Source organism: Tenrec ecaudatus, chromosome 7, assembly GCF_050624435.1.
Source record: "Tenrec ecaudatus isolate mTenEca1 chromosome 7, mTenEca1.hap1, whole genome shotgun sequence".
Taxonomy (NCBI): Eukaryota; Metazoa; Chordata; class Mammalia; order Afrosoricida; family Tenrecidae; genus Tenrec; species Tenrec ecaudatus.
The window spans coordinates 118,342,091-118,367,663 of record NC_134536.1 but is presented as its reverse complement, the minus strand read 5'-3'; the positions used below and the strand labels follow the sequence as shown (position 1 = coordinate 118,367,663).

At 47.2% G+C, this 25,573-nt stretch overlaps 2 protein-coding genes across 3 annotated transcripts in view; one reads left to right on the top strand and one right to left on the bottom strand.

Moving 5' to 3' along the window:
- The window catches only part of TMEM14A (transmembrane protein 14A), a 248,263-nt gene extending 245,865 nt beyond the window's left edge, over positions 1-2,398 (top strand). Inside the window, exon 7 of the mRNA XM_075554984.1 lies at positions 2,386-2,398. The gene's annotated coding sequence lies outside the window, so the exon portion shown is untranslated. The remainder of the gene's footprint in view (positions 1-2,385) is intronic.
- The window catches only part of CILK1 (ciliogenesis associated kinase 1), a 39,965-nt gene that overhangs the window by 14,231 nt on the left and 161 nt on the right, over positions 1-25,573 (bottom strand). For both annotated transcript variants that reach the window (XM_075554980.1, XM_075554981.1), the window contains exons 2-8: positions 24,862-24,916; positions 22,985-23,106; positions 21,792-21,871; positions 7,552-7,684; positions 6,806-6,977; positions 3,340-3,507; positions 1,830-2,135 (exon numbers count right to left, since the gene is read on the bottom strand). In XM_075554980.1, the coding sequence (XP_075411095.1) occupies positions 1,830-2,135; positions 3,340-3,507; positions 6,806-6,977; positions 7,552-7,684; positions 21,792-21,871; positions 22,985-23,106; positions 24,862-24,916 (1,036 nt within the window). The remainder of the gene's footprint in view (positions 1-1,829; positions 2,136-3,339; positions 3,508-6,805; positions 6,978-7,551; positions 7,685-21,791; positions 21,872-22,984; positions 23,107-24,861; positions 24,917-25,573) is intronic.

Here is a 25,573-nt window from a genome sequence, read left to right as displayed (position 1 = left end):
AATTAGTTACAAGAAGAAACTCCTGAACACTCCGCTTCCAAGTTAATGGTCGAGAGGGATCATCCCTCTAACTCCTATCCCTGTCTCACATTGTGCTAGCGAGGTGCCACCAATTCCAAACCGCTGCCACGGAGAAATACTGCCCCGTGGCGTGTTTGTGGCCATAAACTATAAAGCAGACTGCTGGTTCATTCTTTCTTGAGGTTGTTGAGTAGATTTGAACCACTGATGCCAACAGCAGCAGCCGGACGCCTAACCAACAGCCTCACACAGTACCCAAGGCTCATGCTAGTGAGGATCCTTCCTGGGTTTTGTTTCCACCGCACATAAGTCAGACTGGGAGGAGAAATGCCCGGGCTCAGGAAGAACTACAATCGCAAGAGTCATCATCGGCAAACGTTCGAACAGCACTTTATGATTTTTCAGAACGTTTCCACAGGCACCATGGCCCCTCATCCTCAGGCCCAATCCCGTCAGTGGTCAAGACATGCATTCTGATCTCTTCCTCTGACAGATGAGAAAACTGGGTGCACCAAGGCTCGCTCGCTCGCTCACTCCCTGCCATCCTGGCGATTCTGACTCACAGGGACCCTGTAGGACAGGGTGGGCTTCCCAGACTGTAACTCTTTATAGAAGCAGAAAGCCTCGGCTTTCCCCCACAGAGCAGCTGGAGGTTTAAAACTGCCGAGCTTGTGGTTAGCAACCCAATGGTTAGCAACCCACCGAGTCCAGGGGGCTAATAATCATAATGCCTAGCATTTATGGAATGCTAACTAGGTGCCCGCTACCGATCAAAACTACCTTCTGGCATGAACTCTTTTAGCCTTCAAAACAATTATATGGGATCGGGGCCAATAACCCCCTTATTTTCTTTCATTACTATAAAAAAAAAACCATAAAACGAGCAGACCGCCGTTTGACTTGCCACAATCCATGCACATTCTGACTCGCTGCGACCTCCACCGTGTCCCTTCGCTTCTCCCACTTCCTCTGTTTCTGTTCCCACCCGCCTTCTTTCCTAACCCTCTGATGAAAACACCCGTTAGAGGCCGGAGGATGCGAAGCAGGGCGGCCAAGGAACGTGTCCTCGAGCTCCTGGCACGCGGAGTGGAGGAGTCCCTGGTGGTCACAGAGCCCTGCCCGCAGTCACCACAGCACCTTGCTCCCTCAGGTGGCAAGCGACTCTCATTGAAAGACAGAGCTATAAGCTGCATTGAGACGGCTGCCTGCTACAGACAGGGCGCCTGGAGGCAGAACCTAAGAGCTCAGCTGCTAATGGAAAGGCTGATGGTGGGCAGGGACACCCCCCCAACCCCTGCCAGCAGTGGCTCTGTGGGGCAAAGACCCTGCAACCCCCCCACCTCCCCAACTCCCTGCCAGGAGTCGAGTCTGACCCTCTCGTGGCCCTACATACAGGGCAGGCTAGAACTGTCCCTTTGGGTTTCTGAGACTATAACTCTTTATGGAAGTAGAATGCCTCATTTTTCTACTGCGGACCTGCTGGGGGGTTTGAACTGCTGACCTTGAGGTTAGCAGCCCAACAAGTATACCACACTGCTACCAGGGTTCTTCCTGTAAAGATTTCAGCTGAGAAAACTCCAAGGAACAGTTGTACTCTATCACATGGGTCTAAAGTCACCTTGATGCCCCCCATCAACAATAGCAAGTCTAAAGCCAGGGGGCTCTCTTCATAAGTCCATGCGACTGCCAAGATAAATCGAAACCTTGCAAAATGACAAATAAACGGTCCCCCCGCCCCTCCCCCCCTAAGCGGGCCCAGGAGAGGAGTGAGCCAGACGCAGAGCCCCGCCCGGGACTCTCTGGCTTACCGAAGGAGGGTTCTTGGTGTGGAGGGCCGGGAAGAGCAGCGGGCTGGGCTTGTCCTCCGGGAGGTGGCTCAGGTGCTCTGCCTTGTAGGGGTACACGAGGTGCGCAGGGGGCTGGCCGGCTTGATGTTGTCGAGAAGAAATCCGGGTGTGCGGCTTGGTTGGGGGTTGGGCAGGAGGGACGGGCTTCATGTGCGGAGGGGGACCTGCCTTTTCCAGCATGTGTCTCTGTGGTTTCCCTGAATTTTGGAGGTTCTGGGTGGTGTTCCCGAGAGGGTGCCCGATCTGAAAGTAAGGATATCGAAGGGCCTGGAATGACAGAGAAGGCTGCTTTAGGGAAAACGGTGGCCGGGAACGTGCCGCACCATCAGGACCACTGGGGTCTGTTTTCTGTGACGGGCGTGCTACAATTTCTTCTCAAAAATAACAGCACTCCAGACTCACTGCCCCGGAGCCAGTGCTGACTCCAAGCGACCCTGCAGGGCACAGTTAAACTGCTCCTTTGGGCTTCCGAGGTGATTGCTCTTGACTGGAGCAGAAAACTGCATGTTTCTGCTGGGGAGCGGCGGGTGGGTTTGAACGGCTGACCTTGCGGCTAGCAGCCCTACTAGTAACTCACTGTACCACTCAGCTTACTGCCATCAAAGCGATGCTGACTCGTAGCAACTCTACAGGGCAGGGCAGAACCGCCCCTTGGGTTTCCAAGACTGTACTCTTAATCACCAGGCCTCTAGGCTCCTCACTAGCGCTCACCGAGAGGGATCTGTCCTGACCCATGGTGACCACATCTGTTACAGAGGAGACCCGTTTCGTAGAGTTTTCTTGACTAGCTGATGGCAGCAGATTGCCCTAAGCCTTCCATGGTACCACTGAGGAGGCCTGGTAGCTTTGGGTCGCTAACTGCAAGGTCGGCAGTTTGAAAGCACCAGTTGGTACTCGGGAGAAAGATGAAGCACCCTACTCCGGCGAAGAGCTACAGTCTTGAAAACCCTCAGGGGCAGTACCTTCATGCTAAAGGGTTGCTATGAGTCGGAATCAACTCAGTGGCACCGAGTTTGGAATGCTTTGGACCATTGGGTGGGTCCGAACCTCCAACCCTTAGGAGAGTAATCAAGTGCAAACTATTTGTGCCACTCAGGGACTTTTCTTAGGCCAAATATAAATCACTGCCACGACAGATGGCGGCCGAGTCTGCATTCGCAAAGGTACTATATTTTACAATGGTTTCCAAAGACAGATAGAGCTGCTTCTGCTTGTGTCTGTACCTAAGGAGACAGAGCACAGGAATTGATTCCAGTTTTCAAAGGCACGGGATTGTGTAAAGCTCAACTACTCTAACTGCACACACGACGTTTCAAATGATGTTTAAGTCTGTATACTACCAGAGTACCCATCCATGGTATCTCACCCATTCTGCCAAATTAAGTGCTTCCCACGAGGCTTACAGAAAACACTTAGAGCCTGGTATGAACCTCCTAAGGAACACATCAAGTAGGAGAAAGGAGAAGAAAACCTGGCTAGCTGTTGGTCGTTTCTTGGGGTCCCACTGAAGCATGTCCCTCATGAGCTGAATGGCTTCGCTGCCAGCATTTGGAATCAGGGTCTTCAGATTATTGGGTATACACTGCGGCCAGCGGAAGTTCATAGCACTTGAAAGTTGGTAACCCTCGGGCCAGTCGGTCTGAAAGAAGGAAAGAGAGAAGATCCCGCTCAGCCCACCGCTGTGGCAGGGGTTGACATCCTGGCACGTGGGCCACATGGGCGAGGCAGTCCTTCTGCGACCATGAGACTGTGTGCAGTGAAACAGAGGCACACACGAAGAGCCGGCAGAGGGCACGGCGAAGAGGAAGGGGACAGTGGGGATGACCGAGGGATTGCCATCAGCTTCACACGCTTCACACAGGAGAGCCTTCTCTTTGGGTTTTAAGGTTGAACCAATTTAGGCTTATTTCCTCAACCGTGTTCCACCAGGCAGGGCTTCTTGGAAACTTCTAATAGATATGTCGGGGCGGAAAACAAATGTCCTTGTTTCTGGACCAATGCGTCTGTGAAGCCGTACATCTGACTGAATCCCCCTCCTAACGACTCACAACATACACCAGCACACTACGGGTTTGGAGACATGCTGCAGGGAAGAAGGTGTCTCACCAACCTTGAGCCCCCCAGTTTTTCCTGCACCATGCCTCTGGGGCCCTAAACTCTAGAATGGACAATGGCACACAGGGAGCAAGCGTTCCTACTCATGCTAACATTTTACTATTGTTACAGGACGGATCCTGACGCCATTGCTTCTCTCTCTCTCCCTCTCTCTCCCTCCCTCGTCAAGCAAAGAACCTCTGTATAACAATTCCACTTATTCATTCACCTGTTTATTGAGTGCTTGCTATGTACTCAGTGCTGTTAGGCATTCAGAAAGAATCCAGCAAAAACGCTGCCCTTAAAACTATTAACACTAAGAACAAATATATATATATATATATATTCACAGAGTAAAAATGTGACAGAGGCCCCATAGAGGCACAGCTACAGGTATCTAGGCCAGGGGGACTCCAGCAGGAGCATCCAGGTGTCTTCTTGAGGAGGTGGTCGCCTGGCTAGCTCGCAGAACACACGGGAAAGTGAATTGTTGCCGATGAAGCTAGGTTAAAAGTTAGCACCCTATCATGTGATCTTTCTTATGACCCATTTAAATTTGTTCTAGTTTTTAATATTTCCTGCTTTCTTTTCTCATGATATTTTTATCTGTTTTACTTTGCTATACCTGTGAGTTTTTCATTTATTTTTTTAAAATATGTTTTTCTGTATCTGAAATTCAGGATAGGTAAATCTCTAGAGACAGTAACTGGGTTAATGGCCCCTTGGCGTTAGGGCAGGGGAGCTTGGGGGGAAATGAGGAGCTAATAACGGTGAGCAGACGATGGAAGGAAATGTTCTACAATGGATTGTGGTGATGCTTGTACAACTCTTCTTGATGGCCTTGCACCCTTTCATTGTCTGATATGTGAGTTATATGCTGATAAAACTGGGGGGGGGATGATTAATATCTTTTTGGTGGGCATGCAGCAAGGATGCTAGCGTATGAACAAACAAAGACAGATCCTTCCAGCGCATGAGCTTATGGTCGAGCAAACAGGTACACAGATAACTAAATACACGACCCAGCACACACCACACACCAAGTGACATGAGCATCTCAGGGGGAGCTCCTACGATCCCACAAGGTTCAGGGACAGCTTCCTCCACATGACAAGTGAGCCGAGTCTCAACCTAAGGGGCTCGAGGCCTTCATGCAGAACAAAGAGCAGACAGTCCAGGCAAAGGGCCAGGGTACAGAGGCATAACAGGCAAGGCACACTGAAGAAAGAGTTCAGGGCAGCAGCAGAGAGGAGGACAGAAAGAAAGGTAGGACCAGGCACCTGGGCCTCCCGCGCCATGGTAAAAGACTGGACTGTAGGTGTTGCGTTGCATTTGTTTCTTCTGAAGCAAGTGTTTCTTGAAGATTTACTAGGTACTCGGCATTGTTCTAGGCATAACTACCTAATCTGGAAGCCCATAATGTAATGAGGGAGCCCTCATGGCGCAGTGGTTACGCGCCTGAGTTAGCTTGACAGCAGTGGGCAGAAGATGCAGTGCTGGGCAGTACCACCAGAGACAAAGGAGACGACCAAACGTGGGGAGGATGGAGCTGCAGAGTGCTGGGTGGAGCCATGTGACCAGGGAGGAGTCTGAGAGTGGCAAGTGAAGAGAGGGAGCCAGAGAAACCTTGAGAAGGCAGAGGGCAGGGGTGCTTGGGAGAGAAATAGAACTGGGACACGTGAGAAACACTGACTCCAGGCAGAGGGCATCAGGACAGAGGTAAGGACATGGAGACATTCGAGGACAAATAGCCAAGAGGTGTGCAGGTAGAGCATTAAGGGCTTCCACGGATGTCGTCTTTATGGAAATAGACCACCACATCTTTTCTTTGCTGGTGAGTTTGAACTCAGCAGTTAGCCTTTTAGATAGCAGGCAAGAGCGTAACCACTGTGCCACAAGAGGTCCATCGGCGGGCATAAGAGAGGAGCACTAAGGGAGCTGGGCGACGGGCAGTCAACAGATATTTTTCTGAAGGGCTGACAGCGGCTGAGCTAGTCTTGTGGAGGACGACCTTGGCCTCAGACTGAAAGATAACCCAGGGGGTCATGGCCCAGGCTGTGATGCTGGTAGCGGGTCCTCACAGGAGAGATGTCATGCAGGGAGTCTGCAGGGTGTACGGACTGACTGCTTGGAGGAGGCAGAGGAGAGAAGTGGGAAGACTCACTCTCAAGGGTGGAGCTCTGCATTAGGATGGGCGACATGAGCATCGGAGAAGGTTCGGTGGGCCAGGAGAAGCAGTCTTTTCCATATGTGTTGGAAAAGAGGTGAGGGCCAGAGAGTCAAGGGAAGCCTGACTAGGTGAATGACGTGAGTAGGGGCTACAGGTTGCGTTTCAGCCACCTCGGAATAGGTGTCCACGTTATAGCCACGAAGCTCGGCAATGGAGGTGAGATGATGCAGGGGAAGGCAGACGCGGCCCTGACAAGATACAGCAGCACACAGAGCAGAAGGAAGAAAAGAAGACAGCAGTGTCAGAGAGCGTGGGTAGCGGAGACTTTCTGAGGCCAGACGGAAGGTTCTAGAACAGTGGTTCTCAACCTGTGGGTCGCGACCCCTTTGGGGGTGGAATGGCCCTTTCAGAGGGATTGCCTTATATATCCTGCACATCAGCTGTTTACATTACGATTCATGACTAGCAACCTTACAGTGATGAAGGAGCAACAAAAATAATGTTGCGGTTGGGAGTCACCCAACATGAGGAGCTGTATGAAAGGGTCGCGGCATTAGGAAGGTTGAGAACCACTGGTCTAGCATGAACAGCACCCCCAGTGCGTGAAGAGAGCACCGGAAGCTGCTGGCTGTGCCCGCTGGCCTTGCTTCTTTCCTTCCTTCCACGTTGTTACCTTTTTCGGCGTCCCCAGCACTTGGCAGATTTTGAATATGGTGTCGATTTCACTGGCCCCAGGGAAGAGCGGCCTCAGAGTGTACACTTCCGCCATGATGCAGCCCACGGCCCAGATGTCAATGGGGGAGCTGTAGTTGGTAGACCTCAGGAGCACCTCTGGAGCCCGGTACCTGGGGGAGGGGACACAGCCAAGTGTCAGTTTGGGCGTGTATGCATTCCTATTTTCTATCTCACTCAGTGCAGTCCGTTGGCTGAAGGGGGACTTGCACACTGCCGTGGCCAAGGCTGCAAAGCCCCGCTTCTCTGTTTCACAGCCTTGCCCTTTGAGCATCCTACCACGGGGCACTTCCGGTCAGCGTGCCTGAGAGACAAGCACCCACGCAGACAGGGCACAGCTTGCTGAATGCAGGCGACTTCGTGACCACGGCCAAGTGCTTACTGCACATTTCCCAGGGTCTGGCTACTTTTTAAAGTAGTGATTTCCCACACAGGTTTATGGAGACTGTGACCTCTTACACAAATCTTGCGAAAATGCCCCAGAAAGAACTATCTATAAAATATTATTTACACGACGATAAATCAATTCATGACAGCACAAGCTTGTAACCTTATAGAATTACCAACCATTACATGTTTCGAGCCGCTCTGCTTCTCCCACTGACAGGTCAGGATTTATGGATCTAATATGAGCCTCCATGGACAGGGGATACTTTCCAAAGAAATGTAATGAAAACCAGTAATCACCATCTGGTAGACACGTAGTCGGTATATGGGGGCCTTGATCGGATTTCTCGGGCTAGGCCAAAGTCAGCGATTTTCACAAGTTCTGGTCCCATGCAGAGAAGGTTCTCAGGTTTTAGGTCCCGGTGGAAGAAGCCTGCGGAGACAGTGGAGAGGGAACTCACAGGCAAGCTTACTTCTGCATCACTCTCTGCAGCTGGATCGGTCTTTTATAGCCACGGTCGTGTTAAATGTCGGCTGACACAGCACAGAAGGCTATGTGTAATTTCTCCAGCGAGAATGAAGAGTCCTTTCAGTCACTCAATGGATGGCCTTCATTCCCTTTGATGGCCTCCAAATGTAAAAACCATTCACAATTTGACCTTTTGTTTTTCCTATCCCCAAACGAAAACTTCTAAAACATGATTAGTCAATAGCTACTAAGGCTCTGTATGTCTGACCAAACACCTCATGGGATTGGGTCCCTTGGTTTAAGGTTTAAAACCATGGTTTCCTAGGTCCACCTAGTTAATTGGCCTAATCCTGCGTCACATGCTGCTGGTCTACCTTGGATAAGCCGCCGATCATGTTATTTGTGATGTGCTATTAATATCAGTTTTGCAAAGAGTGGATCCCGATGAGCACATGTGGGGAGATATTAGTAGCCATCGATGAAGACGTACACAGTGCCCTCAAACCTCTCTGCTGACAGTGCCCAAATCTCCACCCTTGTGTCAACCGATGCCTCTCGTAGGGTATCTTGTGCCCCATCAACATGTCCAGCACCTTTATCACCTCTCCCAGGCCATCTCTTTTCCCTGAATCTTTACCTGGTACTCCTTGGTAGTCACCTTGGCTCCACCTTTCCTCAGCCAGCCATGGGATTCAGGTGCATTTCCCATCAAAGTATTGCAATTCTGCTTCTTTCTGCTCATTCTCAACGCTCTCACCCAAATGCCTATCTCGGCACCCCCACTTCCTAACAGGTCTTCGTTACAACAGCCTCTCCCACTTCCCGCTATTCCCAATCACCCAAACAACGTCTTTCCCTCGTCATTCTCCCATCCCCGCCTTCAAAATGACGCCTTTTACTTCTTAAAAAATAAGGCTGCGCTCCTTTCATTCATTCTACCCCCAAAGATAAGTTTATTTCTAATATATCATCAGGATATATATCATGTGTTCCAATCAGGTAAACTCCCCATTTCCTCAAAGCTTACTACGCTTACTTCCATTATGGATGTCTCCTAGCTCCTTCTTGTCCACATCAATCTCTCTCAAGTGTTCACCTTTCCAGTTGCTTCTCCTCCAGGAAAGTCACTCTAGTGGGCTAGTCGCCTTCACTCCTTCTTTCTAACAAAAAATAAGCACGGAGGGCCTTCTCCAGGGCAGGCTCTGCGTCAGGCGTTGTAGGTTCAGAAGCAACCCAAGTGGACCTGACTCTGTCCCTCATGGATCTTACATGGCCTCCCCTCTGAACTTGATGGAGCTCTATTCTATCATTTTTATGTTAACCTCTCTCGCTAATTGGGTGGGATTGCTTTCAGGACAGAGAACACGCTTATATTGGAAAGTTTAGCACCGTGGCAAGCACCTGGTAATCTCAAAACACAACGGAGTGAACAAAGGACTTGAAGGGACTAGCCTCTTAAACTGTGAGCAAATAAACTTCTGTTTGTTGAAGCCACCCACTTATGGTATTTTTGTGATGGCAGCACTAGATAATTAAGACTGTATGGATGTAGGTATCAGTGTACACACCTTTGTGTATATGTATAATATACACATATACATGTGTATGTGAAAACACCTATATATCTATTTCATTGTTTTGTTCTGTGTGTGCGCACGCACGTATAGATAGAGATATAACCAGGATGCAGATGTGATTGAGTTGAAACTGATTCTTGACAACCCCACATGTGCCAGAGTAGAACTAGGCTCCACAGGTGTTTCACTGGCTGGTTTTTCTGAGTGAAGTAGATTGCCAGGCCTTTCCTCTGAGGCATCTCTGGGTAGACTGGAACTACTAAACTTTTAGTTAGCAGCCGAGTGAGTTAACTATTTGCATCACTCGGAGACTCCAGATATAGCTAGAACAAGCTATAGAACAAGCTAATAATAGTGTATTACATCTACATTGTACTACGAACCAAAGTGGAGGCTGTTAATTCAATAAAAGCAAACAGTAATTCATTTATTAGGCAAGAATGGCATTTAAGATGACTTGAAAGACTGATACTGTCAATTTTGGATGGTTCATCAGCAACCTAATTAAATAAAGATTACCAACACCCACGAGAGTGGGTGGCATCTGCTGGGAAACTTGGTAAGACTGAGTCATTGTGTTCTTCAGAGCTTCCTGCAGCCCCCAGAAGGCCCAGTTGTGTGCTCTCAACACAGAACTGGCTTAAGAATGTCTGAAGAGATACACTGTGAGAGCGACCTTTTGTCACTGCATCTACAAAGACTCCCACGAGCCTTGTAAATATGTGCAGGGTGACACCCTGATCTCTCTTCTAGAAACTCCAAGAATTAAACATATTCCGGCAGAGAAAATAAATGTGAAACACCATTTTCTTACTGAACAGATGGCAAAATGGAGCTAAATTGTGGTGGTGGAGGAGGATGAATTACTCACACGCCTCTACCAAGAGATGTGCCAGAGCTGTGGTCCGGTCAAGCTCTGCTCTTTCCTTCGCCATCTGCATCGCTACATCTTGATTCATGGCTTTGGTCCCGACTCCAGGTTCTTGCTGCTTCTCTCGGCAGGTGCCCTGGTTCTCTTGTGTTGTTGTTGCTACCTGTTGTTGAGCTGGGTTGAGTTGATGCTTACTAATGGCCATATGTAGAAGGGGTTTTTGGGTTGTCGTTGTAATTCGAGCAGACTGCCAGGCCTTTTCTTCCACCAATCTTTAGGCTAGATGTGGAAAGCAGTTTGTACCACATAGGGACTTGTTCCTCCACTAACCCCAACTCATGACCATCAAATTGACTCTGACCCATAGTAACCCTTCACAGCATGTCCAAGACTATAAATCTTTGTGGAAGCAGAGTAGTCTCAACTTCCTCCTGACGGGTGGCTGCAGGGCTTGAACTGCCGATCTTCTGATTATCAGTCCAACGCCTAACCCAGTTTCCACCAGAGTTCCTTTATTCCTCCTCTAAGGAGACTACATTCCTGTTTCCATAGTTATGTGGCACTGCCTTTATAACCAGGCATCTGTTTTTCAGCCCCCGTCTCTAACACCTACCTCAACACACTCAAGCCTTCTTCCTCCTACCAGACAAACAGAAGTAGCATTCCTGTACTCCCGCTTCCACCCTGGGTTCATATCCCTGTAAGCACCGATCACCACCTCCCACCAGCCTAACTTTATCCTCTCCCTCAGTGCAATCTCTTCTTTATGTCTACAAGCTTCTTTCACTCTGGTGAGAGGAGGAGAAGGACAATTCTGGTTTCCCAGGTGTCCCTTTCCTGTAGATCATATTTCAGTCCAAAACCCAACTGTCAGAGTGAAAGTGGATAGAATAAAACTAATTAAAGAGTCTTAAAAATGACTGCTGGAACCTGTGCCTGTCAGTTGACATATGCTGAAACTGTTCCACTGTCTCCAGTGAGCAGCGTTTGTAAGTAGGACTCAACTGTGAAGGCCTGTGGCTCTCTATCCCCCTGCTCTTTCCATGACTGAACAATAGCAGTTCACTACCATGACCCTCCCACCACTGATCTGTCAGTCTGTCATAGGGTGGTGGTTTGTGTGTGGCTGTGATGCCGGAAGCTGTGCCACTGGTATTTCAAACACCATCAGGGTCAGCCAAACAGATCTGGTTTCAGCAGAGCTTCCAGAATAAGAACAGACCACAAAGAAGGAGTGGGGTGGCCACTTCAGTGGAATTAGCTGCTGAAAACCTCAAGGACAGCATTGAAACACTGTCAGGTATTGGTGGCCTAATGAGCAGAAGAGGAACTTTGCCAGAGACAGTGCCAGAGGACGGAGCCTCAGGGTAGAAGGCAATCCAACAAAAGGTGGCTGAGGGATAGCTGCCTTCTCACAGCAGTCGACCACAGTGACATGAACGGAGCAAAGCCTGTGGGCGTAGAGCCTTCAGGCCTTTCATCTGCTGACTGGGCATGGCTCAAATAAGAGGAAACAGCGGCAAAAATCCTACTAATAATTGGAACTGGGAATGTACGAAGTATGAGTCTAGGAGAACTGGAAGTTGTCGCAAATGAAATGGGACACATAAAGATCGCTACCCTAGGCATTAGTGAGCTGAAAGAGGCTGGTATTGACCAGTTTGAATCAGAAAATCATAAGGTTTACTATACTGGGAGCGAACCAATCACGAGGAATGGGATTGCATTCTTCATCAAAAAGGCCATTTCTATATCTATTTTGAAGTACAATGCTATCTGTGATAGGATGGTATCTCTCTGTTTCCAAGGAAATCCAATTGATACACCTATTATTCAAGTTTATGCACCTTTCACTAAAGCTAATAATGCAGAAATTGAAGTATTCTATCGACGTCTTCCATGTGAAATCGATCCAACATGCAATCAGGATGTATTGATGATTATTGGCGATTAGAATGCAAAAGTTGTAAACAGAGAAAGGAACAGCCATCAGAAAATATGGGCTTGGTGATAGAAACAAAGTTGGAGAATATAGGATAGAATTTTTCAAGACCAATGACTAGTTCATAGAGAATATCTTTTTCAACAACACAGACGGTGACTATACGCCTGGACTTCTCCAGATAGAATACACAGAAATCAAATTGACTACATCTATGAGAGGAGACAATAGAGAAACTCAATATCAGCAGCTACAATGAGGCTAGAAGCTGATTTAGGAACAGACGACCAATGGCTCGTGTGTTAGCTCAGGCTGAAGCTGAAGCTGAAGAAAATTACGACAAATCCACGAGAGCCAAAATGCAACCTTGAGTCTACACTGTCTGAATTTGGAGACCATCTTGAGAACAGACTTGACTCCTTTAACACTACTGACAGAAGACCTGATGAGCTGTGGGAGGGCTTCAAGAACACCATTTGTGAAGAAAGCAAAAACTCATTAATAAAAAAGGAAAGAAAAGTTCCAAGTGATTGTCAGAAGAGACTGACAAAGAAAGCCCTGGTGATCTACCTCTGAGCGACCACTATCATTGACAACCACTCAGCCCCGTCCCACTCTGCGATGCACATCCCACTCTGCGATGCACATCCCACTCTGCGATGCACATCCCACTCTGAGATGCACATCCCACTCTGAGATGCAAATCCCACTCTGAGATGCAAATCCCACTCTGAGATGCACTGCGACATCCTGGCACAGAATAGGCTGGGTGGAGACTGCTTTGATTTGGTTTTGACATAAGCACGGATCAAAGCAGTGACAGAGATTTCCTTAACCTCATAGAGAGGACCTATGAAACATTAAGAAATAGGCACAGGATCTGAATAGCTCTATCTCTAAAGAGTACCGACAAACTTATCAATCAGCCCATAAAAAATCCCTCAACATTTTTTAATAAACAAGAGTTTAATAAAAATCAGAAATAACAGTACATGGTTGAGGTTATATTAGCAAAATGTGTACACTGAAATTTTCAGTGAAATAACAACAACAAACAGACAGCCGTGATCACCTGGTATGGTTCGTGGCTCATTACTTTTATTGAGAGTCTTTTCCTCATTTTTTTTGTTTTGTTTTTTACATATCACACACTCCCAAATTCAGTTGTACTGAAAAGGAGTCGCATATACATCACCACATTCAATTCTAGTGTACCCTCCCCTCTCCCATATTCATTAATCACTCAACAATTTCCTCAACCTCCCCCACCACCTGAGGAATCTCCAATAAACTATTCAACATTATTAATCATCAAAGAAAGGCAAAACAAATTCACAGTGAGACATGGCTTCATAGTAACAAAGATGGCCACAAAGAAAGACAGATAATAACAAGTGTTGGCAAGGTTCTACCTATAACCCCCTCCCTGCAGGAGGGACAACAGAAAAGTGGATGCAAGAGACGTCGGACGGTGTAAAACATGAACAAATAATAACAATTTATAAATTATCAAGGATTCATGAGGGGGGATGGGGAAGGAGGGGGAAAATGAGGAGCTGATACCAAGGGCTCAAGCAGAAAGCAAATGTTTTAAGAATGATGATGGCAACAAATGTACAAATATGCTGGGCAAAATGGGTGTATGTATGGATTGGGATCAGAGTTGTACAGGCCTCCGATAAAATGATTTTTTTTAATGACAATTGTTGGCGAGGATGTGGAGAAATAGGAATGCTCATATACTGCTGGTGGGAATGTAAAGTTATTTAGCCATTTTGTTAAACAGTGTGGCAGACTCTTCAAAGGTTAGACATAGCTATATCATATAACCTAACAACTCTACTCCCAAGAATATTAAAGTGTATGTTGACACAACAACTTATACACAAATATTCTTAACATCACATTCATAACACTCCCAAAGAGGAAACCACTCAAATGACCATCAACCAACAAGGGAAAAAGCAAAAATAATATATACTCATATTGTCATTTGAATGTTATTTGACAATAAAAAAGAAATGTGATACATGCTACAATATGGATGAATCTTCTAACATGCTTCTTCAGAGAAGCAGGTCACAGAGACCTCACAGGGTATGATTTCAGTCATGTGACAAGTCCAGAGGAGGTGCATCTGTAGAGGCTGAACAAAGATGCCTGGTTGTTGATGATTGGAGGGCTAAGGAAAGATGGGGAGCGACTGCTAATGGGATGGAGTTCCTTTGTGTGGTGATGGAAATGTTTTAGAGTTGATTGTGGTGACAGTGGTACAATTCAGTGACTACAGGGGAAACTGTTGGATTGTGTGCTTTCAATGTGTGACTTGTAGGATTTGTGAATTCTATCTCATGTTGTTAAAAAAATGTCACACAAGAAAAAAAAAAGGAGAGACTCTGAAACTTACTCTTAATTGTAGAGAAGTTAAGGAAAGTGGAAGGAATGATGAAGTCAAAGAGCTGAACAGAAAACTTCAAAGGGCTGCTTGAGAAGACCAGGTAAATTATTATAAAATGTGCAAAGGCATCGTGCTAGGAAAACACACTCAGCGAAATGTAAACTGAAAAAATGAAACCCTCAATAAAAAAATTCAAGACTTATTAACAACCTGCAACATGCAGATGACATAGTCTTGCTTGCTGAAAGTATGAGGACTTGAAGTATTTGCTAACGAAGATCAAGGATGGCAGTCTTCAGGACAGATTACAAGTCAATGTAAAGAAGACCGAAGTCCTCACAACTGGACCATGAAGAATGGAGGAAAGATTGTTGAGGTTGTCAAGGATTCTGTCTTTTTTGGATTCACAACCAGGGCTCATGGAAGCACAGTCAGAGAACTGCAGCATGAGACCTTTTTAGAGTGTTGAAAGCAAGGGTGTTATTTTGGGGAAGATGGTGCATCTGGCTCAAGCCATAGTATTTTCAATTGCCTCATGCATGTGAAAGTTGAACATCGAATAAGGGAGACCAAAGAAGAATTGTTGCAAACCAGTCTTAGATGAAGTACAGCCAGAATCCTTCTTAAAGGCAAGGATGGAACGATTGTTGCATAACATGTACTTTGGACATGTTACCAGGCGAGACTCCGTGGAGAAGGACACCGTGCTTGGCAAAGTGGAGGGGCAGCAGAAAGAGGAAAGCCCTTGAGAAGAAGGAGCGACACAGTAACTACAACCACAGGCTCAGACACAAGAACAAGTGTGAGGACAGCGCAGGACTCCCAGTGTTTCACTCTGTGGCACACGGGGTTGCTGCAAATTAGAACATTCGATGGCCCCTAACATCATGACCCTTCTACTCAAGAGCTCTATGCCTTGCTAAGCAGACCCTCTCTCTGCTCATCTAGAGCAACAGAGGAAGGGGAGCGTATCTTAGTTATCTAGTGCTGCACAACCACAATACCACCAATGGATGATTTTAACAAACACGCTTATTTCCTCAAAGTTTGGAAGGCTGGGTGTCTCAATTGAAATCACTGGCTCTACGAGGATTTTACCCCATGTAGGTGTTGGACAGAAGTCCGTGTCTCTTCAACTTTTGCATGCGCCTCACATCCATTTTACCCCATCTCTCCCCTGCTAGCTTGTTTAGTTTCTTATATCTCAAATGAGGTTGATGTAAGACAAAGCGTACACCAGCCCTGCCTTATGGACATAGCAAACATAACCCACTCCCAAATGGGATTATAACCATGAACATAGAGGTCAGGATTTACAACCCATGTTCATAAATATGTGTCAGCGATAAAAGAGAGTCAGGAAAAGAAGGATCTAGAATGAGTGGCTAATCGTCTCCATGAAGCCACTGCCTCCTTCGCCATGAGACCAGAAGAACTGGAGGGTGCCCCAACATCACTACTGAATGTTTTGATAAAAGATTCCACAGAAGCATCTTGATTGAAAGAAGAGAGAAAGCAGAACCAGCGTTCAGGGGATCACGCACTCCAGACTTTCAGGAGCCATGGAGGGTGGGTGAACCATGGAAATGATTGCCCTGAGATTCTCTTTATATCCCCCCCCCAAAAAAAAATCTCCCTTAAAGTCTTCTGAAAAGAAAACCGTGATTTGGGTAAACTAAAAATGCTACAAAAAAGCTAAATAATTTATCTAATCTAGTAGAGAACACCTACCTTGAGCATTGAGTTCCTTCAAGATCGATCGATCAATAGGGAAACAAATTGACATCAGCAACTCAAGCGATTAGCTAGTGAGGTTACGTGAATGGAGGAGGAACGGCCAGAAAGGAAGGCATGAAAGTGTGCTGGCAGATCCTCTCACCGTCTTTAGTTGGCTACAGAGCCATCTGCCTAGGCCATACCCAGTCACACCCCTGTGGGAAAGTTCTCTACCCTGGCTCAAGGTAGGCTCTATCAATAAGGTAATTAAGCTTGCACATCAGTTTCCTGGGGCAACATTCAAAAATATCCCATGGCAGCGATGCCCATGAAATGACAGGACCTTCCTCCCCGAGTAAAGGGCTATGGTCCTCTAGCAGGTCACACACTGGGCTGTCTAACCATAAGGTCAGCCACGAGAACGCACCAATCCAAAACAGAAAGGCCACACCACTCATGAAAAGTAATCCGTGCCACTGAACCGCCAGTGTAGGCGCAACTGAATTGGTGCACGTTTCTCTGTGTAAATTCTCAGTGACAGCAAAAAAAAAAAAAAAGTATAAGACTCTTGGGCAACATATCATTTAGACAGCTCTATTGTAAACAAAACTTCCTGTTCACCTTTGAGGGGCAATGCAGCATCATGCTTAAGTTTGCGGACGCACCAGGTTGCCTGATTTCAAATCCCGAGGCTGATAACGCATTGACTGGAAGATCACTTCACCTCCCTATGCCTCCATTTCCTCGTCCATAAAATTGGGACAGACCAGTGGCTCCCTGGTGGGGCTGCTTTGCAGGGTTGCCGGTATGAAGACCCATGGAACTGTTGAAGCATCACACGCGCTCGGCATTACCTGCAGTATGCTTCTTATTTTACCCCCCAACACCTAGGCTGGCATGGCTCTTTTTTTTTTTTTTTTTTTGGCAAGTCCGCATTACGGCTCACAAAGCAGTACCATGCCCGGCTGGCTCAAGGTGTTGCTGGAACACTGATCTGATTTCCGGGTCTGTGTTCTGCTGATGAGCGTACTGCCGCCCCAGACAATGAGCCGTGTCTTCCACCGAGCTTCTCATTCACAAAGAAACCCTTACAGCTGGGCCTTCTAGATCGCCCTGTGGCAAAGGGCTGTGACCATAAGAACTCTCCTGTTTAAAACTGCTGGGCTTCCGGAAGGCAGGGCCAGCCCTTCCATTGAATGTCAAGACCCAGCGTGCCAGATGAATAACAGAGGTTTGTGTTTTTGTCGTGGTTCTTTCACCCTGGCAGAAAATGTGTTGTGCTTACTTTTTCATGCACAGCCCCCAGGCCACAAAGGAGGCTTTCTCCCCTCCGCCGAATTCTGTGGATGATGAACACGGTGTGAGCATGTGCAAACAGCCGGAGAAGACTGAAGCGCTGCAGAGCTATGCAGCGCGCCTCCCCGCTGGGCAAGTCGTGGCCTGACAGCTATGGCTGACTTGAATCCCATGGTGTCTCCTTCTCCAGCAGGTCACAGGATGACTGTGTTAAGGAACAAAGACAGCGCGCATACAGAGCGAGGCAAAGGGCACGGGCAAGGTCATCTGCAGCAAGGCCGTGGAGGACGCAAGCAGGGAGCCACCCCGTGGGGTAAAGCATCGTCGTCCCAGCCACCTAGGGTGGCTTTTCCTGACCTCCATGGGGAAGTGTGACCCAGACATTTGCAAGCATGGGTCAAGGATGCAATGCCCAGCTGGCGCGCATGGTTTAATTCCTGCAAAGCACATTGGCTTTGGCATTGCTCAACCAGAGGCACGTTTCAATTCCCCGTAGGTGCAAAGGCGCTCTCTGACATGAACTATGGCCATAGCAACTACCTGCAGAGCTCTGCGGCCTTCTCGGAGGACCGGAGTCCCCAGGGGCAGAGCGCACCTTCTCACAGTGAGGACGAGCGCTGAGAGGAGCTTGCAGCTCACAAGACAATCTGCGAGATGCTTTAGACGGTTTCTCTGCGGCAGGAGAGAAGGAATAACAGGGAGCTGCCTGTGCACGTAACCCAAGTCACGTCAATGACTTGGCTGTGGTCCCCTCAAATCATTAATCAAGGATGTGATTCAGACCTATTAAAATGAGTACTCAGGTCCCCCCACCCCACCCCAGTGATTCCTGCCATTTTTGTCCCCCTTAGTCTCTTGTTGTCTTGGAAAAGCCTGGCATAATGGGCAGGCAGCCTGAGTTCACCTCTACCACCTCATTGCAGGAGGATCTCTGGTAGGCCTTTAACCCACTCTGAACCTCAGCACCCCCTTTTTTGAAATGAATAGACAGCACCCCTTCTATCTGAGAAGCTGTCAGGGAACAAATAAAGTAGCTGATGAAATGTTAGTAAGCTCACACGAGAACTGAGAACTGACCAGTCAGGGAAAGGAATCGACGAGAATCTCTGCAAATGGCCATCACCTTACCAAACCTACTGTCTCTGAGTCAATTCCAGCTCAGGGAGACCCTATAGGTCGGAGGTGAAGTGTCCCTTTGGTTTCCAAGGCCATAAACCTTTACGGGAACAGTCTAAGCTTTCTCCTGAGGAGCAGTTGACCTTGCAGGAGCCACTACCCACCTGGATCCTTGTGCATGGAAACAGTGGCAGAGGAATGTGGATTATAAAATCCGAGGTAGGCTGAACTGCTCCATAAACAGAGCCTGCCCTTGCTCTGCTTCCACACACAATCCTAGCGGGTAAGACATGGGAGGGAAGTGGACAGTTCAGTGTGTCAGAACTGAATGAATATAGTGGTACACAGATATGAAAATACTGGATATAAAAACAGATGCATGTGTACGTGAAGGGGCACGAGTGGAAATGTGTATGCATGCATTTACAGGGAGTGCCTGTACATTTGGGTACATATACATGTGCAGGTGCATATGAAAATACGTGGCAGTTCATCTGTGTGCACACATGTGGGCATTTGTGCATGTGGTGGGTCTGTATACCACATTTGCTAAGAATTTGACAAGCACCGAGATAAATGGCAACATGTTTATTCAAGCAATAGGTAAGAGTCATGAGGAGGACACACATATACACACACACACACACGAGAGAGAGGGCAAGCAGAAGAATATTGACTTTCTTTAGGTCCACTAGTAAACTAAAAGAGCCTTCATTACTGACACACTGATGGGTCGCTATTTGAAAATGTGCCAGTTGCAAACCCCTCGTTGAAGAATGCCTTTGATTTTATATCATTTCTTTTCTTGAGCTCTTAAATCGCATAAGTCACAAAGAAGAGACTTCTTTGTCTTGAAGAAGCTGTACCAGACGCTTTCCACGTTGGCACATTCACACCACCCTTGGTGAATTCTTGGGAGTCAAGTCTAAGGTAGATGGCATTCTATCAATCTTAGTGGAATCAGAGATAGAACTGGCTCACAATGCAACTCCACCTTACATGTTACTCACTGATCACGCCACGCGGGACACGGCTGCTCGGGCAGTGCACAGAGAGCCAGTGCTTGGGCTGCATTGAGCCTTGAACTGAGAGTGGGGACAGAGGTGCTGAAAAGCAGCCTGGGAACCACCCCAGACATGCTATCCCCGTGTTGCAGGACCAGAGTCCCAGGTCCAGGTCTTTTCCAGTCACTGCCAATTTACGTCAAATCTGAACCGACCACGCTCACAGGGAGCTTCAACCTGGCCTTGCCAATGGACTCATTGTTGGTGCATCTACAATGGCAGCAACAGCATCCTAAGAGTTGGTGTGTGTGTGTGTGTGTGTGTGTGTGTGTGTGTGTGAGAGAGAGAGAGAGAGAGAAAGAGAGAGAGAGAGAGAGAGAGAGAGAGAGAGAGGATTTCTGCCCGTGTAAAATCAACCGTTTCAGATAAGAGCTCACAGCACACAGAATCCAGGTCAGATAAACCCCTCAGGAACAGAACTGGGAGTAGCGATACCAAGAGGGAAGGAAGGAGGAACCAATCACGAAGATCAGCATATCCGCCCCCCCTGTCACCAGGATGATGAACAATAGAAATGTAGGTGAAGGAAAACAGCGGTCGGTAAAAAATATGAAAATAATAATTTATAATTTATCAAGGGGTCATGAGAGTGGGGGATGGGGAGGGAAAAAAGAAGAGCTGATACCAAAATAGAAAAGTAAATGTTTAGAAAATGATGGTGCCAACTTTTGTACAAATAAGCTTGATGTAATGGATGTATGGAATGTTATAAGAGCTGTAAAAGCCTCCAATAAAAATGATTTTTAAAAAATCAATGGTTTCTCCCATCTGTCTCTAGAGACCTCAAGGGACATCCTGAAGTGACTCCCGATGCTACTCGTGGATTTGTTCATTCCGGGGCTCTGTGTTCACAAGATGGAAACCCACCCAGCAGGGCCTGGCACACAGCTAGTAAAAGGACCAGCGGGGCTGCGGGCACTGGCTCGAGAATACAACCACAATGGCCTCTGAAAGCTCAGCTGAGAAAAACGACGGACATGGGGATTTCCTGAAGGGTATACAGCCACCTGCTCCTGTGGATTCTCTAAATCCCTCCCACAAGCAACCGGACCATCCCTAGGGCGAATCCCAGCAGGCCCAGTAGAACTGTTCTCTCTGATCAGGTGAAGTCAGCGGCCTACACTGAGAGAGATCATCAAGCACCTGAGGTGGCTTCTGTGTTTGCAATGTAACCCTGTTACAGACTGTTCCCCGCAAGAGGATCCACGGAAGAAAACCTCTCTCTGGGCTGGGGGTCAGGAGCACCTCTCCTGCCCGGGGCAACTGATCTGCTTTCACCTGGAGGGACCTTTGCATGTTGCAGTTGGTCATGCTCCGTACTTGGCACTGGCTGACAGCAAGCCCAGAATCAAACTCGTGGCCTGCTTCTTGTGTTTCAATTTGGGTGGAGAACTTTAAGTATTAACCTTGACCTTGTCTGTATCCGTTTATTTTTCCTCTGCTGCTTTTTCTTTTCCTTTGTGCTTTTAGAATTTTTATTTTCCTGTGTTGCATAAATCCCATCCAACCACTTTTAAATCCTTCTGCAAGAAGATGACGTAGAAGCATATTACAGAAACGAGAAGCCATAGTGAGGCGGGGCTGGTGAAACAGCACCCGAGGAGATTCTTTGAATTCTAACCTTTGGTTTTTCATTAATATGTCACCCAACTCAAACTTACTGCCATCAAGTGGATTCTGACTCATAGCAACCTTATAGGACAGGGTAGAATCATCCCTGTGGGTTTTCAAGGCAACAGTAGCAAGCCGCAACGTTCTCCTGCAGAGAAACTGGGGTTTTGAACTGATGACCAATGTGTAATTCACGACACCACCAGAGCTCCTGAGATCTCCTAATCAGGACTCCTTCTTAGACCTAAATACAACGAGGCTGGTGTTAACGTCCAACAAATAAAAACACGCAGATAAATAATGAGGGAGATGCAGAAACCAAGTTCCGGAAGAGGACACCTCCCAGGGTCCACGGTTGGCCTCAGAACTCTTCCGTGGATTCTGGGAGTCTGCCAGTCACAAAAGTGGTCCTTCATTTATCTCCTACCTCATGCCAGTACATCACTGTCATTCAAAAGAAAGATAACTCAAATTGCCTACCATGTTTGTGAATAAACGCGAGTCCCTGCAATATCTGGTACATGATATTCCTGATAGCAGACTCAGGGAACAACTTATTTCTGTATGGGAAAGAGAAAAAAATTATAAATCTGGATTTACATATGAAAAAAATCCACTATTTTTCATTCTTTTGATTATCTGGCATAAGAAAACATGTAGGCTAATTTTTTACTTGATCCTTTGGTAGTAAAAAACAAAGGAAAAAACCCTAATTGTTGATGCTTACAGGAGGGTTTCTTTACAAACACTCAATACCTCCAGCATGTTCCAAAGAACAGATTATGCACTTGACAATAGCAACGATAGGTATCACGCCACATATCATGTCTGAATCTACACATCTCCTCTTTCCATGGCACGAGTATAAACCAAAACTCTCCAAACCATCTAAGTGGGGAGAATTTGAGGCCTTTCGGATGAAGGCATTAGGGAATGTAGTAGCCAGTGGCATTCTTCCCCGGGTTGAGTAAACCACACAGCTTCATCGGCGTTACTGACAATGAAGGTCAGATGGGTTCTCTGAAATCACCCAGGGGCATGCTATGAATGACACTTGGCCATCAAGAACATGGGCCCCAGAGTCTTCTAAAGTTCAGAATTACCACCCCTCGCACATTTATTAGTCTCTTCCTCCCGAGAGGCTAGCCCTCAAGCGTGGTAGTAATTGAGAAACTGAAATAAACGGGAGCGTCTTCAATGGTGGGCTCAGGAGGCATGGAGCTGTGCACCCCCTTGATACATCCACCCCTTTTGTCCACGCGTGCTTGTTTGAATGCAGCGCTGCAGAGTGTGTTAAATCTGGGAGCTTCTTTGTGTAAACAGACCATTAAAATATAAATGGGGCTGGCTTAAAGCGACAGAGAAACCAGTAAGAGCCAGAACTTGACCAGGGGGGCCTTGTTTTTTCCAGGTCTTGCAAGTTTTTATTTCTATTGCTATCACCTTTCTATTATTTGTTTTAACTGACACTATTTAACTTGTCCCTCTCTGACAGATTTCCCCTTTCCACAGGAATGATTGCTGGAAGGTGGGTCGGACACCTCATCCAATGGGCAACTTCCCAGGACAAAGCCTAAGTAGCAAGACCATTGGGAGGCAAGACAAAGTCTTGGGAGACAAATAAGCATCCTTGAGTGTGATATTTTATTTCTAAGACCATGTCCACACTGTACCTTTCTTTGATGAGCTGATAAAGGTTTTCCTTCATGTACTCGAAGATAAAATAAAGGTGATCATTTTCCCTGATAACTTCTTTCAACTTGACAACATTGGCATGGTTGAGCTTCTTTAAAGACTGAAATGACAAGGGAGAAAGCGAACCAGAGAAAATCGTGTAACAAAGTCATCTCATACAGCTTAGGGAGCAAACCCCAGTTCTAGAACCACAGAAAGGCTGCCGACCTATGTCACAATTCATATTTTACGGACAAACTTAATAAACAGCCTTTCTCTTAAGGCAGTGATAACTATACATAGGAGAACTGACTATACAGCAAGTCCTTCAGCAGAACCTGGCATTTCCTGGCTGCCCCAGCACCAGGCGATGCACCAAGGGGCTATTTTTGGCCTGGCCCCCTCCCAGTGGTAGAATTCATGCTATAGCAACGGCCAGAGGGGAGCCAATGAGCACGGCGGAAGCTTTGCATTTCCTGCCATGGGAGAAGGGGCTGCGATCGCCAGTGAACAGCCTGCAGACACTTTCCTCTGGAAATTGTCCCAAGTGACAGGCTGATGAGTCTCTCAACTTCTGACTTGTGTCTTGTCTCGTGGGCATCCGTAACCCAGTGCCTTTTAATGGCACAGGACGGACTCAAGGGGAAGCCTCACTGCAAGGATCCTGAGATGAGATCGATCTCTCAGCTTCTATGGAGAGCAAAGGCAAGAGAGTCAGGCAGGGGGCGAGGGACCAGAAGGGGGAGCTGAACAAGTGGTGCGTGATCTTTGGTTGCTGGTCCCTCCTTGCTCAAAGGAAGCCAGCCTCTTCTTGAGGAACATGCAAGTGGGGGACAGGCCAGTGCACAGTATTTCCTGTCTGCATCAGTCGAGCCCTGCCCAGGTGAGCAGCGAGCTAACTCATGTACGAAGGCCAGAGAAATACACGTGCTGGTTTGCACATAAGACAAATCCTTTCAGGACCACACTGCCATCTGTAAGGAAGCCTCAACTTTGTCCAGCAGGGGCAGCTCTTCATTCGAAACGCCTTCTCCTTGCCGAAGAGGAGGCTGATCGTCAAGCACGGCAGATAGCTCTTTATCTTTGAATGTCATTTAAAAGAACATCCCTTTTATCCAAAACAAACAAAAAAGGTCTCGAAGATGAGCATGATAAAAAATAGGCATCAAGATCTATAAGGAAACTTCCCTGGACCAGAGCGTGGGAATGTGGAATAAGCTCAAATAACTTCATGACAGCCAGATCCGTGCAGAATGATCCACTGTTTACTTTCTAGTTGGGTTGGATTCCTGGCTCTGCGTGAGTAATAGTCACAAGCATTGCTGGACTAGTCAGTACTCCTCGGGCGCTCACTGACCGCAGCCAGTGTTTCTTCCTGAGTGTTTAAGACACGTCCCCAGCCACAGCTGAGAAGTCCAGTGGGCAGGCAGCTTGTGTGCAAAGCCACTCAGAGTAAAAGGAAGTCCGGTTAAAGCTTTCCAGGAAGAGAATTCTAGGCAGGGAGCAAGGTGCCTTCAGGTCTAGATGTATAAGCCTGATGCACAGCCCCCTCCCACTCCACCCTCCATCTAATAGAGCCCCTTCCTCCCTGCCTAGAGATTTGTAGGTTTGATGTCTATCTGGGAAGGAGACTTCATTTGACTCACTTTACAGGGACATATTTTCAGGAAGAAGGTGTCTTAGTTTGACTCAGGAAAGGTTTACCAAGGAGAGGTATAGGATTTCTAATAAAAGTGTATTCATGTTATCTTTTGTCCCCCCCCCCATTTTGGCATCTAGGAACCAATTCAAATGGAGTAAATACACCAGCTATAAACCCAAGAATACAGAAAGCTATTTTAATACATAAATTATCCCCTAGAGTATTAATAAATACCTTAACCTCCCGAAGGTTCATGCATTCCTCCCAGGAATAAAACTTTCTTTTCATTCTACAAGAAAAGAAAGAATGAGATAGCATGCTTATTCCAATAACAGGATAAACTTTATATTGAAAAAAAAATGTAACATATGTGTGACCCCAGCCCCGGCCTACACCATAACCACAGCTCATGAAAGACCTTGAAGCAGGGAAACAGCTTCACAATCAAGCCGTGCCCAGTTTCCCAGTCTACATATTGTTTCAAGTGACTAAAGTACAAAGGTACTTCCAAGCATTCATGGGAGTTTTCCGCTATCTTTTCATCCCATTCTCCTGGGAATGTTTGGAAGCCCCATCGTACAAGGAATACAATGGGCCTGGGCCCAGATTGTAAATGGCAGGTGAGGCGGGGAGAACAAACCAATGGCCACCAGACCACCACATTAAGTCACTTAATTTCTCTGAGTCTCAGTTTCTCCTCCTGTGAAGTGAGGCTCATTCTATTGGCCCGTTGTCACCTCACAGCATGAGACATGCCCTGGAAAAAATACACAAGACCATCTGCAAAGTGAGAACGGTTTTTAAGACACCACCGCCATGGAATCAACCATCTCGTTTCTTCCCCACTGCCCAACTCCACTTTAGAAATTTTCCAGAGATGGAGATCAATTTCCCAGAGGGGAGGGTCACGACTCTGCTGACAAGGTGTCGCTCCGCAGCAAGGCTG